This window comes from Trachemys scripta, chromosome 9 (genome assembly GCF_013100865.1).
Source record: "Trachemys scripta elegans isolate TJP31775 chromosome 9, CAS_Tse_1.0, whole genome shotgun sequence".
Taxonomy (NCBI): Eukaryota; Metazoa; Chordata; order Testudines; family Emydidae; genus Trachemys; species Trachemys scripta.
Genome location: NC_048306.1, coordinates 71,900,593 through 71,920,456, shown reverse-complemented (window position 1 = coordinate 71,920,456; position 19,864 = coordinate 71,900,593). Strand labels below are relative to the sequence as shown.

Genomic DNA, 19,864 nt, shown 5'->3' with positions numbered 1-19,864 from the left:
GAGGCCAGGAGTCAGTTTCATAACAGAGAAGACTACAGGAGAAAAACATCAACTCCAGCAGGTGGCCCAGGAAGCAGCTGGAGGCAGTAATATAGTGACGAAGGGGTTCTTCACTCCTCAACTCTTGCCAAAGGGTTTGGAGCATAAAGAGAGATAGGGAGTTTCTCCTCTCCAGTTCCCCCACCATTTTGCTAACTCAAAGCCTTTGAGAGCCACATAGGAGGTCTGCAGCAACAGAACTCACCTCCACAAGATGGTGGATAGGCACTGTAGTTAGCAGGAGTCTTTGTAGCCAGCAGACCAAAGCGGCATTTCCCCCCAAACCTTCTAAGGTCTGCTGGATTGACCACACCCTAGGGTGTGCAGGAACTGAAGTCTTCAGCAGACTTTAGGACCATTTTAAAAGAAAGTAAGGATAAAAATGTTAAGGTCAAATTCTATTTGCAGGCAAATATCAGTAGTCTGAGTGCATATTACCTTTTAAAAACATTAGAAACCAAAGAAAAACAAAGTTAAGGTTGAACTTTCAAAGTCCCCAAACTACCTTACCTCCATCTCTCAGAGCAGTGTTCTAAGAAAAGCCGGGAACACATGCTAATGTATCCAATAATAATAGTGGCCACCAAAATTACAGTGCTTTATAATCATTGTCAGAGTGCCATTTTATGGTCTTCTTTAGTCACACCGTACACACACAGCTTTATCAATTCATGGTTAGACAAACAGCATATGGAAAGAATAAATCATTCCTGCTTTTCATGAAAAGCCTGATCTTTCAAAGTCCCGAGGGGACACAGTTTTTCATAGGATGTACTCAGCTCTACAACTCTGTGGCAGGCAATTCTCCAAGTGACATTAGCTATTATGCCCCATATATAAATCTCATATGTGCAGATTATGCTGTTAGAGTACTTGAAAAAGAGCAGAAGTCATTAAAAGCACAAGGTTTGCTACTGGAGATTTGTATACATGAAAAATTCTACAACTAATGTTCTACGGTTAATGTTTCTAATACTCTATATTCAAATAGAGAAAATGGTAGGCTGGCATCTGTACAGGGACAGAGAAAGTAGTTCAGGCACCTTGTTTAAGAAGTGCAACCTTGATTTTTCAATACTTGAGTTTTTCATGTTTGGGAGGGTTTTTTAAAAAAAAATTTTAAAAGGTAATATGCGTGCAACCCACTGCAACCTTAACTTCACTTTAATGAAGATTTGTCTGGCTATACATACAATATGATCTAAATGAAAAGCAAAAGGGAACTTTGTGCTTAATCCAAATTATTTAAGGAACCACTGAACATAACATTGATAAATGCAAAGTAATTCACACTGGAGGATGTAATTTAAACTATTAATATTTTACTGAGTTCTAAATTCAGCCTGAACTCATAAAAAAGCCCCAATCTTCACTGTGGACAACACAATGAACGTCTCTGCTCAATGTGCAACAGAGTTAAAAAAAAGTTGATGCATAATGGCTGGAGAATATAAAAATATTATGCCATTGTATAAAATGAATAGTGTGCCCTCATCTGGAAAACTATTTCTGGTCACCTACTCTCAAATAGGACATAGTAGAAAGAGGGGATTCAGAGATGGGAGCCAAGAATGATTATAGGCAAGAAAAAAAAAATCTCATGAAGAGATATTTCAATTTTTGAACTAATTTATCTTAGAAAGGAGACAATTAAAAAGGACATGACTATACAAATCAATGGTAAGAGAAAATAAATCAGGAACTTCAAATCACTCTGTTTCATAATACAAGATCAAATGGACATTCAATTAAATTGAAAGAAGGCAAATGCAAAACTGATGAAAGGAAACACTCTTCCATACGACTAGCCTGTGGAACTCCAAGCCTCAATGCATCTCTTGTGGTAGTAGTATTCAAAAAGATTACCTATATAAGTGGCTAATAAATTAAGAATTGAAATTGAAATACTAAATATTATTAAAAAAGTTTTGGAAGAACCCTCATCTTTTAGGACTTAAGACAACCCCTATTTGGGGTTACGATGAAATTTTCCCAGGAAGCAGATTATCCTATAACTGCTTCTACAGCTGTCTTTTTTGCAGTTCCTCTGAAGTATCCAATACTAGCCATTGTTAGCATCAAGATACTAGATGGACCACTGGTCTGATCCAGTGAGCAACATAGGACTCGGTAATGATGGCTTTCCTTTTTAATTGAGTTTGGTATTTTAAAACATGCAAAATCTTCACTTCACTATCCTCTATATCATATCTAATTTATATCTTGATCAATATCTGAAGGGGGCTTTCTTCTGCAAACAGGAAATATTCCAAAATATTTCCATAAGTTTTGTTTTCCCAGTCATTATCTCTTTCCTCTGCTATTTCAGCTATATGCTTTAACAGCAAAACAGGGTGGATAAAAATCAATGATTAAAAAAATAATTTTTATTATAAGTTTTTTCCTCAAAAAGCATTTTATCTAAAGCTAGTTTTAATTAAGATACATTATAGTTCAAAGATATCTCATCATGGAATAGGGATTATAAATTCTAATTCTATAGTATGAGACAATACATTCATGTAATGTTTAAGAAAAGTTTTGTAAATGAGTTCCAATAGTTCATGGATTAGGGACCCAACATTATGGGGTTCCAGAGGCTCCTGTATAGATTATTTAGGTTAATCTTTCTACCTATCCAATGGGACTCAGTGCTCAGTATAGAACATACCATCAGAGATGCTTAGTTTTGCAGTTCTCAAACTGTGGATTTGTCTCTCCAGAGATAACATGCTTGTTAACAACAAAAATGGTTTTAAATAAATAAATAATATATACAAGTGAGAAATAACAGACCTCAACCCTATTGCCCCTCTGTAAATTTGTGTACCCAGAGTCAATCCCTTACCTCTCTCTAAAAGTGCAAAGTTTCAAAAAGTTCAATGAATAGAATATTGTTGGGGGTGGAATAGATCGTGTAGCCTATAGGATTAACCTGCTTGCTTGTGCATATATACATATACACATACACACACACATATCTCTTTTCTTATAGTTTAAGTATTTGGTTTATTGTAATAGGTTTATAGATTTATATTAAAATAATGCAAGAGACCTACAGGCCATATCCTGTATGTTAAGCTAAGGCAAAGTTAGCACATATATATTAAGACCTTTTACCCAAAAAAGTAAAGTTGATCTATACCTTGTTAACTAAATAGAGAAGTACCCACGCCTATGTCTATGACCTTTTATCTAGACCGGGGTAGGCAATCTATGGCACGCGTGCGGCACGCAAGCTGATTTTCAGTGGCACTCACACTGCTCTGGTCCTGCCCACCAGTCCGGGGGGCTCTGTATTTTAATTTAATTTTAAATAAGCTTCTTAAACATTTTAAAAACCTTATTTACTTTACATACAACAATAGTTTAGTTATATATTATAGACTTATAGAAAGAGACCTTCTAAAAATGTTAAAATGTATTACTGGCACGGAAAACCTTAAATTAGAGTGAATAAATGAAGACTCGGCACACCACTTCTGAAAGGTTGCCGACCCCTGATCTAGACCAATTGACAATGGAGAATGCCATAGGGGGGGTTTCCAATGTTGTACCCACAGACTGAACAGGTACACAACAAGGGAACTTATGTTTAGAAATTTAGAAATTAATGGAGATATCCCATCTCCTAGAACTGGAAGGGACCTTGAAAGGTCATCGAGTCCAGCCCCCTGCCTTCACTAGCAGGACCAAGTACTGATTTTGCCCCAGATCCCCAAGTGGCCCCCTCAAGGACTGAACTCACAACCCTGGGTTTAGCAGGCCAATGCTCAAACCACTGAGCTATCCCTCCCCCCATGTACATGTCATCAATACGCACAAACATACTAGTCTATGGGGTAAGTGTACCCTAACATTTTGTGGGTGAGGAATAAAATTTGGGCATAGGAGGAAGGATTTCTGGCACTTGTGATCCACCTCGCTAGAGCACTCCACTATCATTCTCACTTACATTCTATTTCTACTCTCTCTATTCTAGCTATCTATGATAACTACTACTATCAGTAGGCTATACCTGTTCTTCTTAAACTTTAAGTTTCAAGGGAACTAGGCTAAGCTCGGTTTTCCTAAGTTTTATTCTTAGTTTGTTTATTAGGTTTTGATTTTAAGTTTAAGTTAGGCAAGTAAACCCTAAGTTAGTATTGTTAGCTTTTAGCATTAGATTTTTCTAAGCACTGAGAAACCTGAACTGCAAGGCTGGTCCTGTGTCTCTTACCACCAGGTTATCAAGGAACAGTGGAGTATTTTAACCAAAGCTTTGTAGCATATAATACTATATGTACCTTTTGAATAGCAGTAATGCAATTGTAACTGAGTATTTTACCATTTACTTACTATTATTGATTTTAACAAAAAGTCTTTAAGGCTATAAATCTGTCTCAGTGAGCTTCCTGTCATACCCCCGAGGGTCCTTTGTAAATTCTGTGGAGCCTAATTCGGGACAAGAACTTTATCTTCTGATCAAACAGATTGGCGAGCCCAAAACCCATACTATTAATATTAATACTTATTATTAATTATTAAAATTAAATTAAAATTAATAAATTAAATTCCCATATTATCCCAATTAAATTATTAGTACATCCTAACTCAGGTTACAATCTGGACAAGGAGAAGTCCGGAGATAAATGTGAGACGGGAGGGACAGGCAGTAGAAGCAAAAGTGAAACTTTCGAGCAGCATATTCCAGAAGTCTTGAGGTCTTCCTGAGCACAGCCTTCATTGATTTGAGATCTACCATACCATTCTCTCACTAGAAGGGAAAACCTATAATGGCAACAGGCCGTAAGAAAGACCCAGTTTGGGAATATTTTAATGAAGTTCCTCTACCTGTGGGTAAGACAGGCATGCGTGCAAAATACAAACAGTGCAACAAAGAAATGCAAGGCCTGGTTGCCCAAATGAAACAACATCATGAGAAGCGTTCCTTCACAGGAGGAAGCTGCTTTGAAGATGATGAAAGGAATGTGTCTGAACATGAAGGATCTTCAGGTTGGTAAACTTTTTTATTTCATACTTCTTTCTTAAGGACTGCCTGTCTTCCTTCTGGACTATTCTTGAATTCTCATGTTTGAGCAAAAAAATATAGTTGTTACTCTATGGTACTATCATTTTAGATGTAGTTGTGATAAAAAATAAATAGCTGAAATAGGCAGATCTTCCTTTTACAATTTCACCTTTAAAGTAGTACTGAGAGTCAGTGAATGCAATGAGTAATACTAAATGAGAAGTATTGTAACAATTAAATAACTGCATTGACTTATTTTGTTTAGGAGAATCCATCCTCAACATACTGGACTCTGAAGACTATCCACCTTCAAGATCACCATCATTTTCTATAGTTTCAGAGTTATTTGCCAATGATAGTGTTTCAGTCACATCAAGTATGTCACATAGCCACCTGTAGCAAAAGGAAAAAAAATCTCCATCATCCAGAAACAACCATAGACAAGGTCTAGAGGGTGAAATTGTTAACCTGAGTCTTGATGTGTGGAACAATGTCCACAATGATCCTGTTGTATGTGCTTGAGTGACAACAGAAGAAGGGAATATCTTCCTTACAGAAAGGACTGATACATCAGGAAATGCACACACAGCAGAATACTCAAGAAGTAGCAGTAAAAGCTATAACAAACTGAAAAAAAATTCAAATGTCTAGTGTGCAGCTTGGTCACAGACAATGTTGCAAGTGTATTCAAGATAAGAAATTATTTAGGAGAGAGTGAAGAGAGTCCCAAGCCAATAACATACGGTTGCAGTACTCATTTGGTGCACCTCCTAGCCAGACTTTTCAGTGTTCCAGAAATAAAGGCTAATGATGTTGAAATTGCAAAATACTTCTGTAACAACCACTCCACAGTGGCTGCTCTGAAAAAAAGCAGGAGGAACCAAGCTAACTCTACCGCAAGACATGCGATGGAACTCAGTAGTGGACTGTTTTGAGCACTATATCAAGAACTGGCCTAATCTGATGACAGTTTGTGAACAAAATCATGAAAAAAATAGATGGCACTGTCACAGCCAAAGTTCTCAACATTGGGCTTAAGAGAAATGTTGAACATATGCTGAGTATGCAACGACAGAGTTAAATTACAAGCATTAAAAAAATGAATGGAACAAGCACTATCTCCAGCTCATTTTCTTGCAAATATTCTCAATACTCGGTACAAAGGTCAAACCTTAACTGCTGAAGAAGAGAAGTTGACTATGACATGGACATCCAACAACCATCCCTCCAAAATGCCAACTATAATAAACTTCAGAGCTAAGGGTGAACCATTCAAGAAATATATGTTTGCTGATAATATCTTAAAGAAAGTCACACCAGTGAAGTAGTGGAAGTCACTTAAGCACTCGGATTCAGAGACTGTTGAAGTGATAACCTCACTTTTAACAGAAGTAGCTTCTTCTGCTGGTGTAGAAAGAATATTTTCTTTCTTTGGACTAATTTATTCCAAATTGAGAAATCGTTTGAGACCTAGAAAAGCAGGAAAGCTTGTTTTTCTTATCCAGATTATGAACAAACAGGAAAATGAAGGTGAAGACGACTGAGTTAGCTACAGAAGGCAATATTTTAAGTTTCTCATGTTGACTTGGCTGACACAGTTGATTTAATTTTTTTTTTAAAATGTCATTTAACTATTTTAGTTAAAACAATTTTAACATACTTGAATGTTTAACTAAATTCAAAAATTCATATGCTTGTTTTGTTAAAATATTACATGTTTGCTGCTGAAGAAAAGAATCTAGAATACATAACGTTGTTTTAGTTAAATAAAACAGTTTAAATGTCTGTCTGGTGATGTTCTCCTCCTAATACAGCATGGCAAGAAAATCCTCCAAATATTAATGATTAACCTATTGAATTGGAGATAGTTCTCCTCCCAATGACTTCATAAATATCTGCTTCAATTACCTTTGGTTTATGAAATAACCAAACAATCATTCATTTTCTGATATAGCTATAAAACTAATCGGAAAAGTTTTCAAAATAAATCACTGTTTAAAAATGTATAGTGTGTACCTTCTAAAAATGAAACCTAAATCTATCTCTGAGTTGTGAAGAATATGTATTAAGGTTATAACAACCAACAAGAATGCACTTTTATGTAGAAATCCATGACTAAATCAAGTCTTCCTGACCAGTGATTTAAATCATGATTTAAATCAAATCTACCCTGCAGCAAAATATCAAAACATAGATATGTAAATGACCTCATATTTCACTGTTGTGGATTGAAAACTGCAATTTAAATGTATGGCAAAATCCAGGAAGAACTAGAAAGGAGTGTATTTAGAGCTATCAGTTAGTAAATATGGTAAAAAAAAAAAAAGCCTCTAAATGGCTTTATGCTGCACACCTACAAAGCCCAAATGATTCACACATTATAAACGAGTCCTCCTTTAAAATTCTTTATTAGTCTAATTAAAACTACACCACATTGGAATATGTACTTTATCCTAAAAGGAAGTTATTAGATAAATGTTATCTTATTCTAATTTAAAATCCAGACATAAAACTAAAAAGAGTACAGTTACCTGGACTAGAAATCCGGTCACGATATTTGGGAATATCTCCACTCAGGGTCTGAAGCAAAACCCACATTGTGAACGTAAAGAGTGCTGCTAGGAAACCATAGAATACCAGATAAAACAGCAAGATTAGACCTGTAAAATTAAAGAACTCAAATTAACAAAATATTTATTTTAAACTGAACGCGAGTCTAATTTTTTTACTCTGACACTCAGGATTGTAGTAGGAGTTGGATCAGGTGCTCAGTCCCCACCACTCAAACACAGAGATACCAAATTAGATCTTCCTTGTGTTTCAGCATTTATATCTATCTATACATACACATACACACACACTCACTCCCCCCTAACATATATATAAAGTTCGGCTTTTAAAAGAAAGGTCATTCCATTTATAAAAAAAAAAAAAAAAACAACTTGAACAGGAGGATGCTCCTTCCCCAGCTTCTGAGGACAATTTTTGTTTTGTTGCAGCTGCTCTTTCTGAGAGCCAAGAAACTGATTATACCCCGACATAACAGAGACCTCTATGTGCAATGCTATATGTGAATAATCAACCAGATTACAAGACAAATGACTATACATTAGATTTTCACCAAGTTTAGAGAGCCCTGGATGAAAAAACAAAATGCTATAATCGGAACACAAATTACAACTGTAGAATTTCTCACTTGCTGATTGGAGACTATATGATGCTACTTCTGATGCAGAACTTGAGGTACATGTGACAGTAAGTTAGGTGGTTTTGCGATGTGGTTAAGAAGGTTGTAGAATACATCTAACACACAATTGGTACATCTTGCAATTATTTCTCAAGCTATCCCAGACATTGGGTTTAGACGGGGCACATTACAGAGCTCCTTTAGCAATTTTATTAACAGATTCATTTTTTTCTTTTTTAAAGCATTAAGTAAATATAGTTTTTCATTTAACTAGAGTGAACAGACCAGTGGTTCTAAACCTATTTATCACTGTGGGCCATGTGGGGACCCCGAACCTGCTGTGGGGAAGCTGGGAGCCCACCACACACGGCCAGGCAGCCAGGAGCCCGCCATGCGTGGCCTTTAGCCCACAGCTGTGTGCTAATTGGGCTGCATGCAGCCCATGGACTGAGAACCGCTGGTCTAGAGCCAAGCTTGGATTGCCCACTTCAGGTGTTTTCTGTAAGCTTTATGTACTATTAAATATTGTTAATGTAGGTCTGTGCCAATAAGCTACAGAAAGTTTGTCACCAAGGGCAATTGTCTAGAGAGCAAAACTGATAACTTAGATAAACAGGCAGCTTCATGGACAAGCTTCCCCCATCCTCTCTAGTATCTCCCAAAATCAATAGAAAAATTAAGGTTAGTAAGAAGCTACATTATACTGAAGCATATCAAGCCAAAGCTAATGTTTGCCAATGATTCAAGGCATTTACTAAATATATTTCTATATCATATTATTCCTATAAACAGCATTCAAACAAATTAATATTAAAACGTTACTTCTATTGCCTCAAGCTTTGAAAAATCATGATGCTTTCCAAGTTACCACATGGATATCATCTGTGAAGGAACAATGTGTGTGGAAAAGGAGGGAGGAAACCTGACACAGTCACTAAGGATTTAAAGATCTTAAGTAACACTGCTGGGGTGCAACTGGCTGGAATCCTCATCTTGACCTAGTCTGCTATGGAGTTAACAAATTGAACATTTTTTAAAATGGCACTAGCCTTTAGTTAAGAAATAGACTGAAAAGGCTTTAAGATGACCCAGATATACAGGGTTATGTAGTTTTTTAATTTTGCCAACTGGTGTTCTTTAACATACTATTTCAACGCAGGCTTGAACATTTCATCACCTCAGTTTTTCACCACATTGGCAATAGTGATTAATGTTTTACAAAAATGAAAGTGACACAAGGAAGCTTTTGCACGGAAAGCTTGGAAGAAAGTATGTGCCCGCAAGATAAAAAAAATGATGAATCGTGCAATTAGTTATGGACTGCTCCTCTGAAAACCTGCGAAGGAGAATAATCTACATTTCAAGTAACTGTCTAGTTACACAATCTCATAGGTCCTAAAAATAACTAGATATGATACTCTGCAGTAGTACTATTAATGTGCACCTTTGCTGTGTAATGAGGCAAAAGGCTTTCACCTTAGAAGTGCTGCATCACAAGTCAATTTGAGGGTAAAGGATGCAATTACCCATATAAAAAGTGATGCCTATCAAAAATGGCTTAGATTGAGCTGTAAGTTTTTACAGGAACGTGGTCCATTCTGGAACTTTGTAACTAAAGCTATTCCAGTACTCCATTTACAAGAGCATATTGTGTGCATACAAAATAAAATAGTCAAGTTTGGTAGATTTTCTTTTAGTACATTAAGCGTAGCTGTCTCAAGTAAACCCACAGAAAGAGTAATTTAGAATTAAGGGTGAATAATTGTCCTAAACTCACCTAGATGTGAGTAGGTATTGCAAAAACATTTGAAGAGTACATAATTTTGTGTGCTGTAATGTTTACATATAGGGCCTGAAGAAGTCCACAAGATTATTAGCCACATATATGCGCCAATATAACAGATGGAAAAAACAGTTACCTTTTCCGTAACTGGTGTTCTTCGAGATGTGTTGCTCATGTCTATTCCCCAATAGATGTGCATGCTCGCCACTGGCACCAGAAGTTTTTCCCCTAGCAATACCCGTAGGGGGGAGCGCCCCCCATGACCTCTGGAGTGGCGCCTGCCTGGCGCGGTATAAGGGGAGCTGCGCATTACCCCACCCTCAGTTCCTTCTTGCCAGACAACTCCAACAGAGGGGAAGGAGGGTGGGATGCAGAATAGACATGAGCAACACATCTCGAAGAACACCTGTTATGGAAAAGGTAACACTTTTTTCTTCGCGTGATCGCTCATGTATATTCCACAATAGGTGATTCCAAGGTATCTCTGTTGGAGATGGGTAGGAGTTCACAAGTTCCCAGGACGGAGAACAGCCCTGCCAAACCCGGCGTCATCCCTGGTTTGGGAGACGATCGCATAGTGCAAGGTGAACCGACGACCATGTGGCGGCCCTACAAATGTCCTGGATGGGGACGTGGGCCACAAAGGCAGCCGAAGAGACCTGTGCCCAGGTCGAGCGCACCCTCACAATGGGTTGCGGGGGGTGGGGGGGAGGAGGAGAACACCCTCCAGCTCATAACAGGAACGGATGCATGAAGTAATCCAATTGGAAAGCTGCTGAGTGGAAATCGGCTGGCTCCTCGCACGCTCAGCCAAGGCGACAGTTGCGAGGACTTTCTGAATGGCTTAGTCTGCTTGAGGTAGAAAGCCAGAGCCCGTCGCACGTTGAGCATGTGGAGGCAGCGTTCTTCACTGGATGCATGAGGCTGGGGCAGAGGACCAGTAGAAAAATGTCCTGACCTATGTAGTAGGCGGAGACCACCTTTGGGAGGAACGCGGGGTGTGGATGGAGCTGAACCTTGTCCTTATTAAAGACCGTGTACGGCGGTTCGGAGGTCAGGGCCCTGACGTGATAGCAACCAGGAAGGCCACCTTCCACAAGAGGTGAGACTAGGAGCATGTGGCCAGTAGTTCAAACGGGAGCCCTGTGAGATGAGCCAACACCAGGATTAGGTCCCACTGTGGAACCAGGAGTCTAGAATATGGGAAAAGACGGTCTAGACCCTTAAGGAACTGGCCAGTCATAGCATGGGAAAACACCGTGTGTCTTTGCACCGGTGGATGGAAGGCCGATAGGGCCGCCAGGTGCACCTTGATGGACGAGGACACCTGGCCCTGGGTCCTCAGGTGGAGGAGGTAATCAAGGATAAGTTGGATCGGGGCGGTCACCGGGGAGACACCCTGGTCTGCCGCCCACCAAATAAGAGCAGTGAGTGGAGGGCTATCTACTTTTGAGGAAGAGGCGCTGAACTTGCTCGGAGCATGTCCTTTCCTCTCCACCTAACCAATGAGCAGCCACACCATAAGGTGAAGACTTGCTAGGTTGGGATGGAGGAGGCGGCCCTGGTCCTGTGAGAGCAGGTCCGGGCGGAGCGGCAACGGCCACGGCCACAGCGGAGCTACTGCCAGGCCTGTGAAGGTCCCGTACCAATACTGCCTGGGCCACACCGGGGCAATCAAGAGAACTTGGGCCTTGCCCGACTTTATCTTTTCCAGAACCCTGCTGATAAAGAGAACAGGGGGAAGGCGTAGAGAAGCCAGCCTGACCAGGACAGGAGAAAGGTATTGTAGATAGCGCCCCTCCCCAGGTCCCCCCTGGAGCAGAACCAGGGACCTAGTCGTGAATAGGTCCAGCTGGGGACTTCCCCACCTTTGGAAGAGCAGGTGGGCCACTTCCAGGTGGAGGGACCACTCATGTTGTGAGGAGAAGTCCCTGCTCAAGCGATCCGTCCTCTCGTTGTGGGCGCCCAGTAAGTGGAAGGCCTTCAGGTGGATGTTGTGGGCTATACAGAAGTCCCTCAGCCTGAGGGCTTCAAAGCAGAGGAGCAGGCCTCGCCTTGCCTGTTGATACAGAACTTCGAGGGCGTGTTGTCTGTGAGGACCCTGGTTACCTTGCCCTCCAGGTGCGAGCGGAAGAGCATACATGCCAGCCCTACTGCTCTGAGCTCCCTGACGTTTATGTTTAGGGTCAGGTCCTGAGCCGACCACAGGCCTTGGGTATGAAAGCCCTTGGAGCATGTTGTTCGGGGTGGACCACCATCGCAGGGAGGTAATCACAGTATCCATCCTGTCCATGGCCTGGGAGAAATTCAAGGCCAAGCAGAGCTGGAGGGGCCTCATCCTGAGTCTGGCGTGACAGACCACGTAAGTGCATGCCGACATATGACCCAAAAGCTGCAGGCAAACCCTGACTGTTGTCACCGGGAACCTTGTGACCGGGTCGATGAGACCTTTCAGGGTCTTGAACCTGTCTGGCAGGAGGGAGGCCCTGGCCGACACTGCATCCAGGAGTGCCCCAATAAACTCTATGCATTGGACTGGGACTAACGTGGACTTGGTGTTGTTTACCAGTAGGCCCAAGGCGATGTATGTGGACAGGAGGAGCGCCACATGATCCCTCACCTGCGAACGGGAGGTGCCTTTGACAAGCCAATCATCCAGATAGGGAAATATCTGTACCCCCCGCTGCCCGAGATAGGCCGCTACCACCGACATGCATTTTGTAAACACTCTGGGGGCAGTGGACAGCCCAAATAGGAGTACCATAAATTGGTAATGATTCTGTCCCACCACAAAACAGAGGAAGCGCCTGTGCCCCTTGAATATGTGGATGCGTCCTGTAGATCGAGGGCAGTGTACCAATCCCCGGGATCCAGGGAGGGGATGATGAAGGCCAGGGAGACCATGTGGAACTTGAGCTTCACCATGTGCTGGTTCAGACCCCATAGGTCCAGTATGGGCCTGAGACCCCCTTTGGCCTTCGGGATGAGGAAATAACGGGAGTAGTACCCCTTGCCCATGAACTCCTCGGGCACCGCCTCTATCGCTCCTAGTCCTAGGAGCCACCCCACCTCCTGCTTGAGCAGAGCTTCGTGAGAGGGGTCTCCCAGGAGGGATGGGGGCGGTTGGGTGGGGAGGAGATAAAACTGGAGGGTGTAACCCTGGGAGATGGTGTTGAGGACCCACCTGTCCAAAGTGAGCCGAGACCATTCTGGAAGAAAAGCACACAACCGGTTGGAGAAGGGAAGCTTTATTGGTGTTGGATCCCTGATGAGGACTAGTGGGTTGCCCCCTAGCGTCCCATCAAAATCGCCTTTTCCCTTCCTGCTTGCCTTGGAAGGTCCAGGCTGGGGGGCAGGCCGAGACTGCCTGCGAGGGAGTCTCTTATAGCCCCGTTGCTTCTTCTGAGCAGCCTCGTACTTCAGGAGGGCGGCCGGGGTCGGAGTCTGCTGTGGCTTGAACTTAGGTTTTGCCAGAGCCGGGACATAGAGACCCAGGGTCTGGAGGGTCGTGCGGGTGTCCTTCATGCGATGCAGCCCTGTATCTGTTTCCTCTGCGAACGGAGCTTTCCCATTAAACGGGAGATCCTGCACGGAAGATTGCACCTTGCTGGAGAGCCCGGAGAGCAGGAGCCAGATGCAGTCTCAGGGACACCAGAGAGGCAATTAAACATGAGGCTGTGTCCGCAGCATCTGAGTTAGCCTGCAGGGAAGCCCAAGCTCCCGCTGCCCCTTCCTCCACCAGCGCCCGGAACTACTCCTTATCAAGCTCCCGGAGGGAGACCTCAAATTTAGGCAGGGAGCCCCACAGATTAAATTCATAGCAACCCCTGATGGTTTGCCACTCATAACTGGAAGCTCGAAGACTTAATATATTTTTCTTCCGAAAGATTCCAGCCTCCAAGAGTCTTTGTTCTTTGGGGTCGGGGCTGGCTGACCCTGTCGTTCACTTTGGTTGACCGACTCGACCACCAGGGAGTTGAGCGCCAGGTGGGTATATAGGTACTCATGTCCTTTAAGGGTACAAAGTACTTGCGTTCTGCCTTTTTTGATATGGGGCCCAATGAGGCTGGTGTTTGCCACAGGGCATTTGAAATATTAGCCACTCCTTCATGGAGCAGCAAGGCCACCCTACCCTATGCCAATGGGGACAACACGATGTACAGGGAGTCCGAGGGCTCCTCCATCTCCTCTGCCTGGAGGTGGAGGCTTGCTGCCACCCTCTTTAAGAGCTCTTGGTGGACCCTGAAGTCGTCCTGCGGGATAGAGGGAAGCGGGGCCACAATCGCCTCCTCCAGGCAGGGAAAAAAGGGCGGTGCGGTGGTTTGGGTGTCGGCCAGCACTAGAGGATCCACCACCTGGTTGGACTCCGGGCGCGGTACCGAGGATGAGCGTCTCACCGACTCCTTTGTCGGGGGTCTGGAGAGGGAGGCTGACGGTGCTTCCGAAGCTCCGACCACCAAGTGAGCTCCCACTGGGGCTGTGCTGGAGGCCACGGTGCCCACTGGTACCACTGGGCTGGCCACGATGCTCGGTGTCACTGCACCTGCTGTGGCACCGTGCGTCGTGGCTGCCGGGTTGGCCGGTCTGGCCCGTTGAAGTATGGCTACAAATGGAGACTGGGCTGGTGTAGGATCTGCTGCTGTCTCTCGACCAGGAGGAGTGGTGGCGCCGGGATTTGCGACGGTCACGGGACCGCAATCTGGAGATGGAGGACTGGTACCAATAGTAATAGCTGCTCCGCGAACGGCCTCGACGGGCAGACCCGCAACGGCGAGGCGACTGGCGCCCAGGGCTGCGGTGCCTTGGCGGAGGCTTGGAGCAGGAGCCCGAGCAGGAACGGCGTCAACGAGCGTGCCGTGACCTACTGCAGTACCCTCTCCGGGACCGAAGACAATGTCCGCTGCGGTCCTGTCGATATCTGCTCTCTGAGGAGGACCAGTGCCGTGAGTCCCAGCTGGAATGAACCCAGCCCGAGAGTCTGGTCGGCATCAAGGGTGATCCACGTGGACTCTGCTCCAAGTGGATGCTGGGCGGTGATCGGTATTGGGAATGTTCCCTCGACCAAGACCAGTACCGAGCCGGGGAGACTGCGGAGATCCCAGCGGGGGCTTGCCTCTGGAGCATGGGGCCGACATCGGGGGCGCTCCGGGCACCGGCATGGACAAGACATCCCAGGCTGCCTGGAAGGCTTCGGGCGTGGATGTCATGAGGACATCTGGAGAGGCCTGTTCCAAAGGGGCCAGGCTACTCTGCTCTATGTGAGTTGGAGGCCTAGGGCCTGGTAGAGATCGAGGACTGCCCGACACGAGCATACCCTCTGTCCCAGACTTCCCTTGGTGCCACTGCAAAGAGGGAGATTCCTTGGCCCTCTTGGCGTGCCCCGAGGAAGGGGACCGGTGCTGACTGGTCGATGGCACCGGCGGATCACTGCGTACCGAGATCACGGTGCCCGGTACCGGCTCGGAGTGGCGTGCTGGGGTTGGGATCAGCACCAACTCCATCAGAATGGCTAGGAGCCTAATGTCCCTTTCTCCAAGGCTTAAACGATTTGCAAATCTTGCACTCTCGCTGATATGGGTTTCTCCCAAGCAGCGCAGTCTGTGTGCGGGTTGCTTCTTGGCATAGAACGTTGACAAGAACTGCACAAGTTAAATCCCGGGGTTTGGGGCATGCCCCAGCCCGGGCTCACTGACTGACTAAACTAACTACAGGTACTAAATGAAAGAACAGTTCTGGGGACGAGCTACAGCAAAGCTGGAGGAGAGCAGTTCCGACGCACCTTCACTGAGGGCAAGAAGGAACTGAGGGTGGGGGGAGTGCGCAGCTCCCCTTATACCACGCCAGGGGGGCGCTCCCTCCTACAGGTACTGCTAGGGGAAAAACTTCCAGCACCGGTGCATGTGGCGAGCACGCACACCTATTGCGGAATACACATGAGCAATCACTCGAAGAAGTCGTCTGAGGTTTAAGATAAAGCACCATGATGCACACAACGATCCCAGCTACCATGGAGGCTATGGGGCAAGGAAGAACATATGCTGACTTCACACCAGGAGTCTTTCCCAGGAAGCTCCCCATAGTTTAGCTACTACGTAAGACGGTAAAATATCAAATTTGGAATTTCCTCTTTCCTAGGAGGGAAGAGAGCAACACCACTCTTATTTCTCCTCAACTTATCTTTTGTGGTTTGTCTGGCTTCTCAGTTTTGAATGCCCCCCTCTCACTCTCTTTCCTTACTATGTCTTGCCTGTACAGTTGCCCACAGAAGCAAATGATATTCTTGTAAATTTATATTTCCCTCTTCTCAATATGAATGTAGTAAAAAACTTACAAAAATGCCATTTCATTCTGATTCCACAATTTTTTTTTGTACTTTAGCAAAAGTAAAAATAATCTCCAAACATTTTGGAAATAGTTTTAGAAGATGACTAAGCAGACCTATACAAATACTTTCCCACATCACGGCTGGCTTTACCAAATCATTTTGCTATCTTGTGACTTACTGCCTACCTTAGAAGCCATACTTAAAACTCAATTCTCAGGCAGCAAAAGTCAGAAGTCTCAAGGTTAAAGTGTCTGTTGGAAATATTCATACAAATAAATGGCATTCAACAATACAGGGTAAATCATTTCTCTTACTTAAAAGATCTGGGTCCAGATTCTTTGCTGTACCAACTTTATGCTTTCTCTTAGGAGCTGCTCTAACATCCACCAGCTGGCAATAGTTGCCAAGGGACTGTTCGCCTGCTGAACATCACCATAGCACCTGCCACACCTCATCACACCACAGCCAACATGCATCTTGTACTGCAGCTATGAAGAGAGCAACATTCGAAGTCAGCTATGCCAACTCTATACCCACAGGGGACTCTCCTCTCCTTTTTTGGACGGGAGTGGAGGGATTAGAAGCAGATTCCACCCCCTCTGTACCACAAGAGAATCTGGCCACTAGATCAGGAATGGCAAGTTTGGGGTTTTATTTTTAAACTAAGAGTAAATACTTTCAAAATTTTGTAATTTCTGCCTGTTTCACTCTAATTGTCTGCCTCCTCCCCCCCCCCCAACCACACACACGCTTAACCCACTTCCTCCCTAAATACTTGGGCTCTGCATCTTTTCTTCTTCCCAGCCAAAACTCTGAATAATGACCAAGGACAGTTCTAATCTGTATATGTCTGATCATTTAAAATTAAGGTTTACTGGTAACTCTACACAGATTCCCAAACTATACAAAGAGCTGACTGGTCATAAGGTCTCTTAATTTCCAGTTACCAAGTTTCATTTAAGGAAACTTAGCATATTAAATGTTTCTCTATTATCACTTTTCCATGTGAACAACTACTACAGTTGCTACAGGATTTTGTGATCAGAAGGAAGTGAGAGATGTTCTGCATGATCTTGAATGGAGATCTAAAAAGCAGCAGGCACATTATTGTAAAAAAAAAAAAAAAAAAAAAAATCATCAAGTATAAGAACCCTGACCTGCTCTACATCATTCATTAGGTTGTCTTACCACTTCATCTTACATTCTGACCAATAAGTGAGAAATGAACAGGAGAAAAATTCAGCTCACACTGATGTAGCTGTGTTAGCTCTGTCAGGATAGCATAAGTAAAAGGTAATAAATGGCAGTCAGTAAACAGAAGGGACTCTCAAAATCTAAAAAAGTGTCATGACCTTGTTTAACAGACCTGATTCCTGAATGTCTTCGGAGTAGAAACATAGCTTAAAGCTCTTTTTATAGAGCTTCTTAATAGTAGCTTACTATTTCTCTCATATGTTCTGCACTCTCAGCAATTAATATGAAAAGTTTCCTTTAGTACAACACTGACACATTCCATTTAACAAACATGGACTTGTGTTAACAGCATAAACCAAATTGGTTGATTTGGTTTATTTCCTTGTGCTACTTCAGTGTAGCCAATGTAAATAACATGTACAGCTCAGAAAAATGACTAACTTCTGTTGCAGAAAAAGCAGATGAAGTTAACACTGTATGGATGCTATAGGGAATTTTTTGAAGTTATGCAATAGATTAAAAGCTATGAAGACATTTTAGAATCGTGAGAAATTGTCAGTTTTGTCCTGCACTACTACACATTTTTAAATTCACAACAGGAACTAGTTTGCAGTTTAGCCACTAAATTGTATGTCCAATAATCTCTCGAAATTGATAAATTTTCCCTTCCAAAATAATTGCAGCTAGATATTATACCATCATCCCATCTGGTGTTAGTAACCAACAGCAACTGAGCCTAACACTTAAAATAATAAATTCATCTCCTTATATGTACTACTAGGGATATGTCACCAAGAACAGGTTACACAAGATATTAAAGGCAAGGATGTTTCCCTGACAAGCTACAGAATCCCAACAGGAGATTTAGATGTGCAAATTTCAAATTCAATTCAAATGGCCAGAAGCATTTTTTGAACTTTCAGAACACTGGGTTCAGCAACAACAAGTAGTTTTCCTGCTAAAAAGCTTTATCTTCTCAAATACATACAGATAGAAGGGAGTCTGATTTTTGGCAAACTTTTCTATCCCACAAACCTTCAAGGTTTGGATGAACTGTTCCTGCAGGGAAAGCCTGAACTCTGCTCTATCTTGACCATTTAATTTAGAGGACAAATGCCGAAAGGAAAGAAACTTCATACTATAATTTATACCACTCCTTCAGACAATCTCAAAGTCCTGATCACATAGAGAGTTAACAGTAAATTGTGAAGCAGATTTCCCGTTTGAAGATCAGCAGGACTCCTATAGAAGTAAGAAAAAAACCCCAATCTTTTTTGTTTGTTTGTTTTTACTACAGCAACATCCAATTCTGAACTCAAACAAGTGAAGCAGGCCTACAGTATTTTCCACCTTGACGTCATGTCCCTAAAATCCTCTCTACTAAGATAGCTTCTTTTGTAGCAATTTTTTTTTGGTTCATTAGAGATTAAGTTATACTTATTTTAAATATTGTTTAAAACTTCAGTTGAAGTTTTAAGCACCATCAAGTATGATTTTTTATATCTGCTGAAGAACTGAGCCAATTCATATTCAATATATAGCATCAATTCAACACAGCAGGATTCATACGTACTCTATAGTACCACCACCATATATTTTAATCAGCTTAAATAAACCTGTATAGAGAGAAACCTTAGCTCCTGAACTACAGAATAGATACTTGTATTACCCAAATCACAATGATTTCAGCATAATGAACAAGTTAATTTAATGTTTTCATCTGGAGAGACAAGGCTAAGGAGTCATAGAAAGGGAGACAATAGTAAGGTAAAAGGAGACTAATGCATGGAAGGGGATTTGAGCAGCAGTAAAAAGAGTGGAGTATACATGCCATGAGTTGGAGATGTGATGGATAGTTTTTTAGATATAAAATAGGAGAGCATTTGGGGGTTGAAACAAATGTTATAGACAGTGGAATAAAATCAAGTCTAAGACACTAAAGGAGATAAAAGAGTTTCTCTCACACCTAGTTTCTAAATTTTAAATCAAAATGCTGTATTTCTTCAGAGGAGTCTAACTGCAGACAAAAGCAAGATCAACATTTCAACAAAATTAATGACAACGTGGCTGGTCACAACTTCCATCTAGTCAGCAAGATTGTCTTTATTTTGGCAGCAAACATTTAGTTTTAAAACTGTTTAATTCAAACAATGAAACTGATTGTTCAGTATGAATGATTAGTACAGTGGTTCTCAAACTATTGTACTGATGACCCCTTTCACATAGCAAGCCTCTGAGTGTAACCCCCCCCTTATAAATTAAAAACACTAGTTTATATATTAAACACCATTATAAATGCTGGAGGCAAAGTGGGGTTTGGGGTGG

At 42.6% G+C, this 19,864-nt stretch overlaps 1 protein-coding gene across 1 annotated transcript in view; it reads right to left on the bottom strand.

Moving 5' to 3' along the window:
• Window positions 1–19,864, bottom strand: part of ATP1B3 (ATPase Na+/K+ transporting subunit beta 3) — a 63,997-nt gene that overhangs the window by 35,659 nt on the left and 8,474 nt on the right. The window contains exon 2 of the mRNA XM_034781329.1: window positions 7,582–7,710. Coding sequence (XP_034637220.1) covers window positions 7,582–7,710 — 129 coding nt within the window. The remainder of the gene's footprint in view (window positions 1–7,581; window positions 7,711–19,864) is intronic.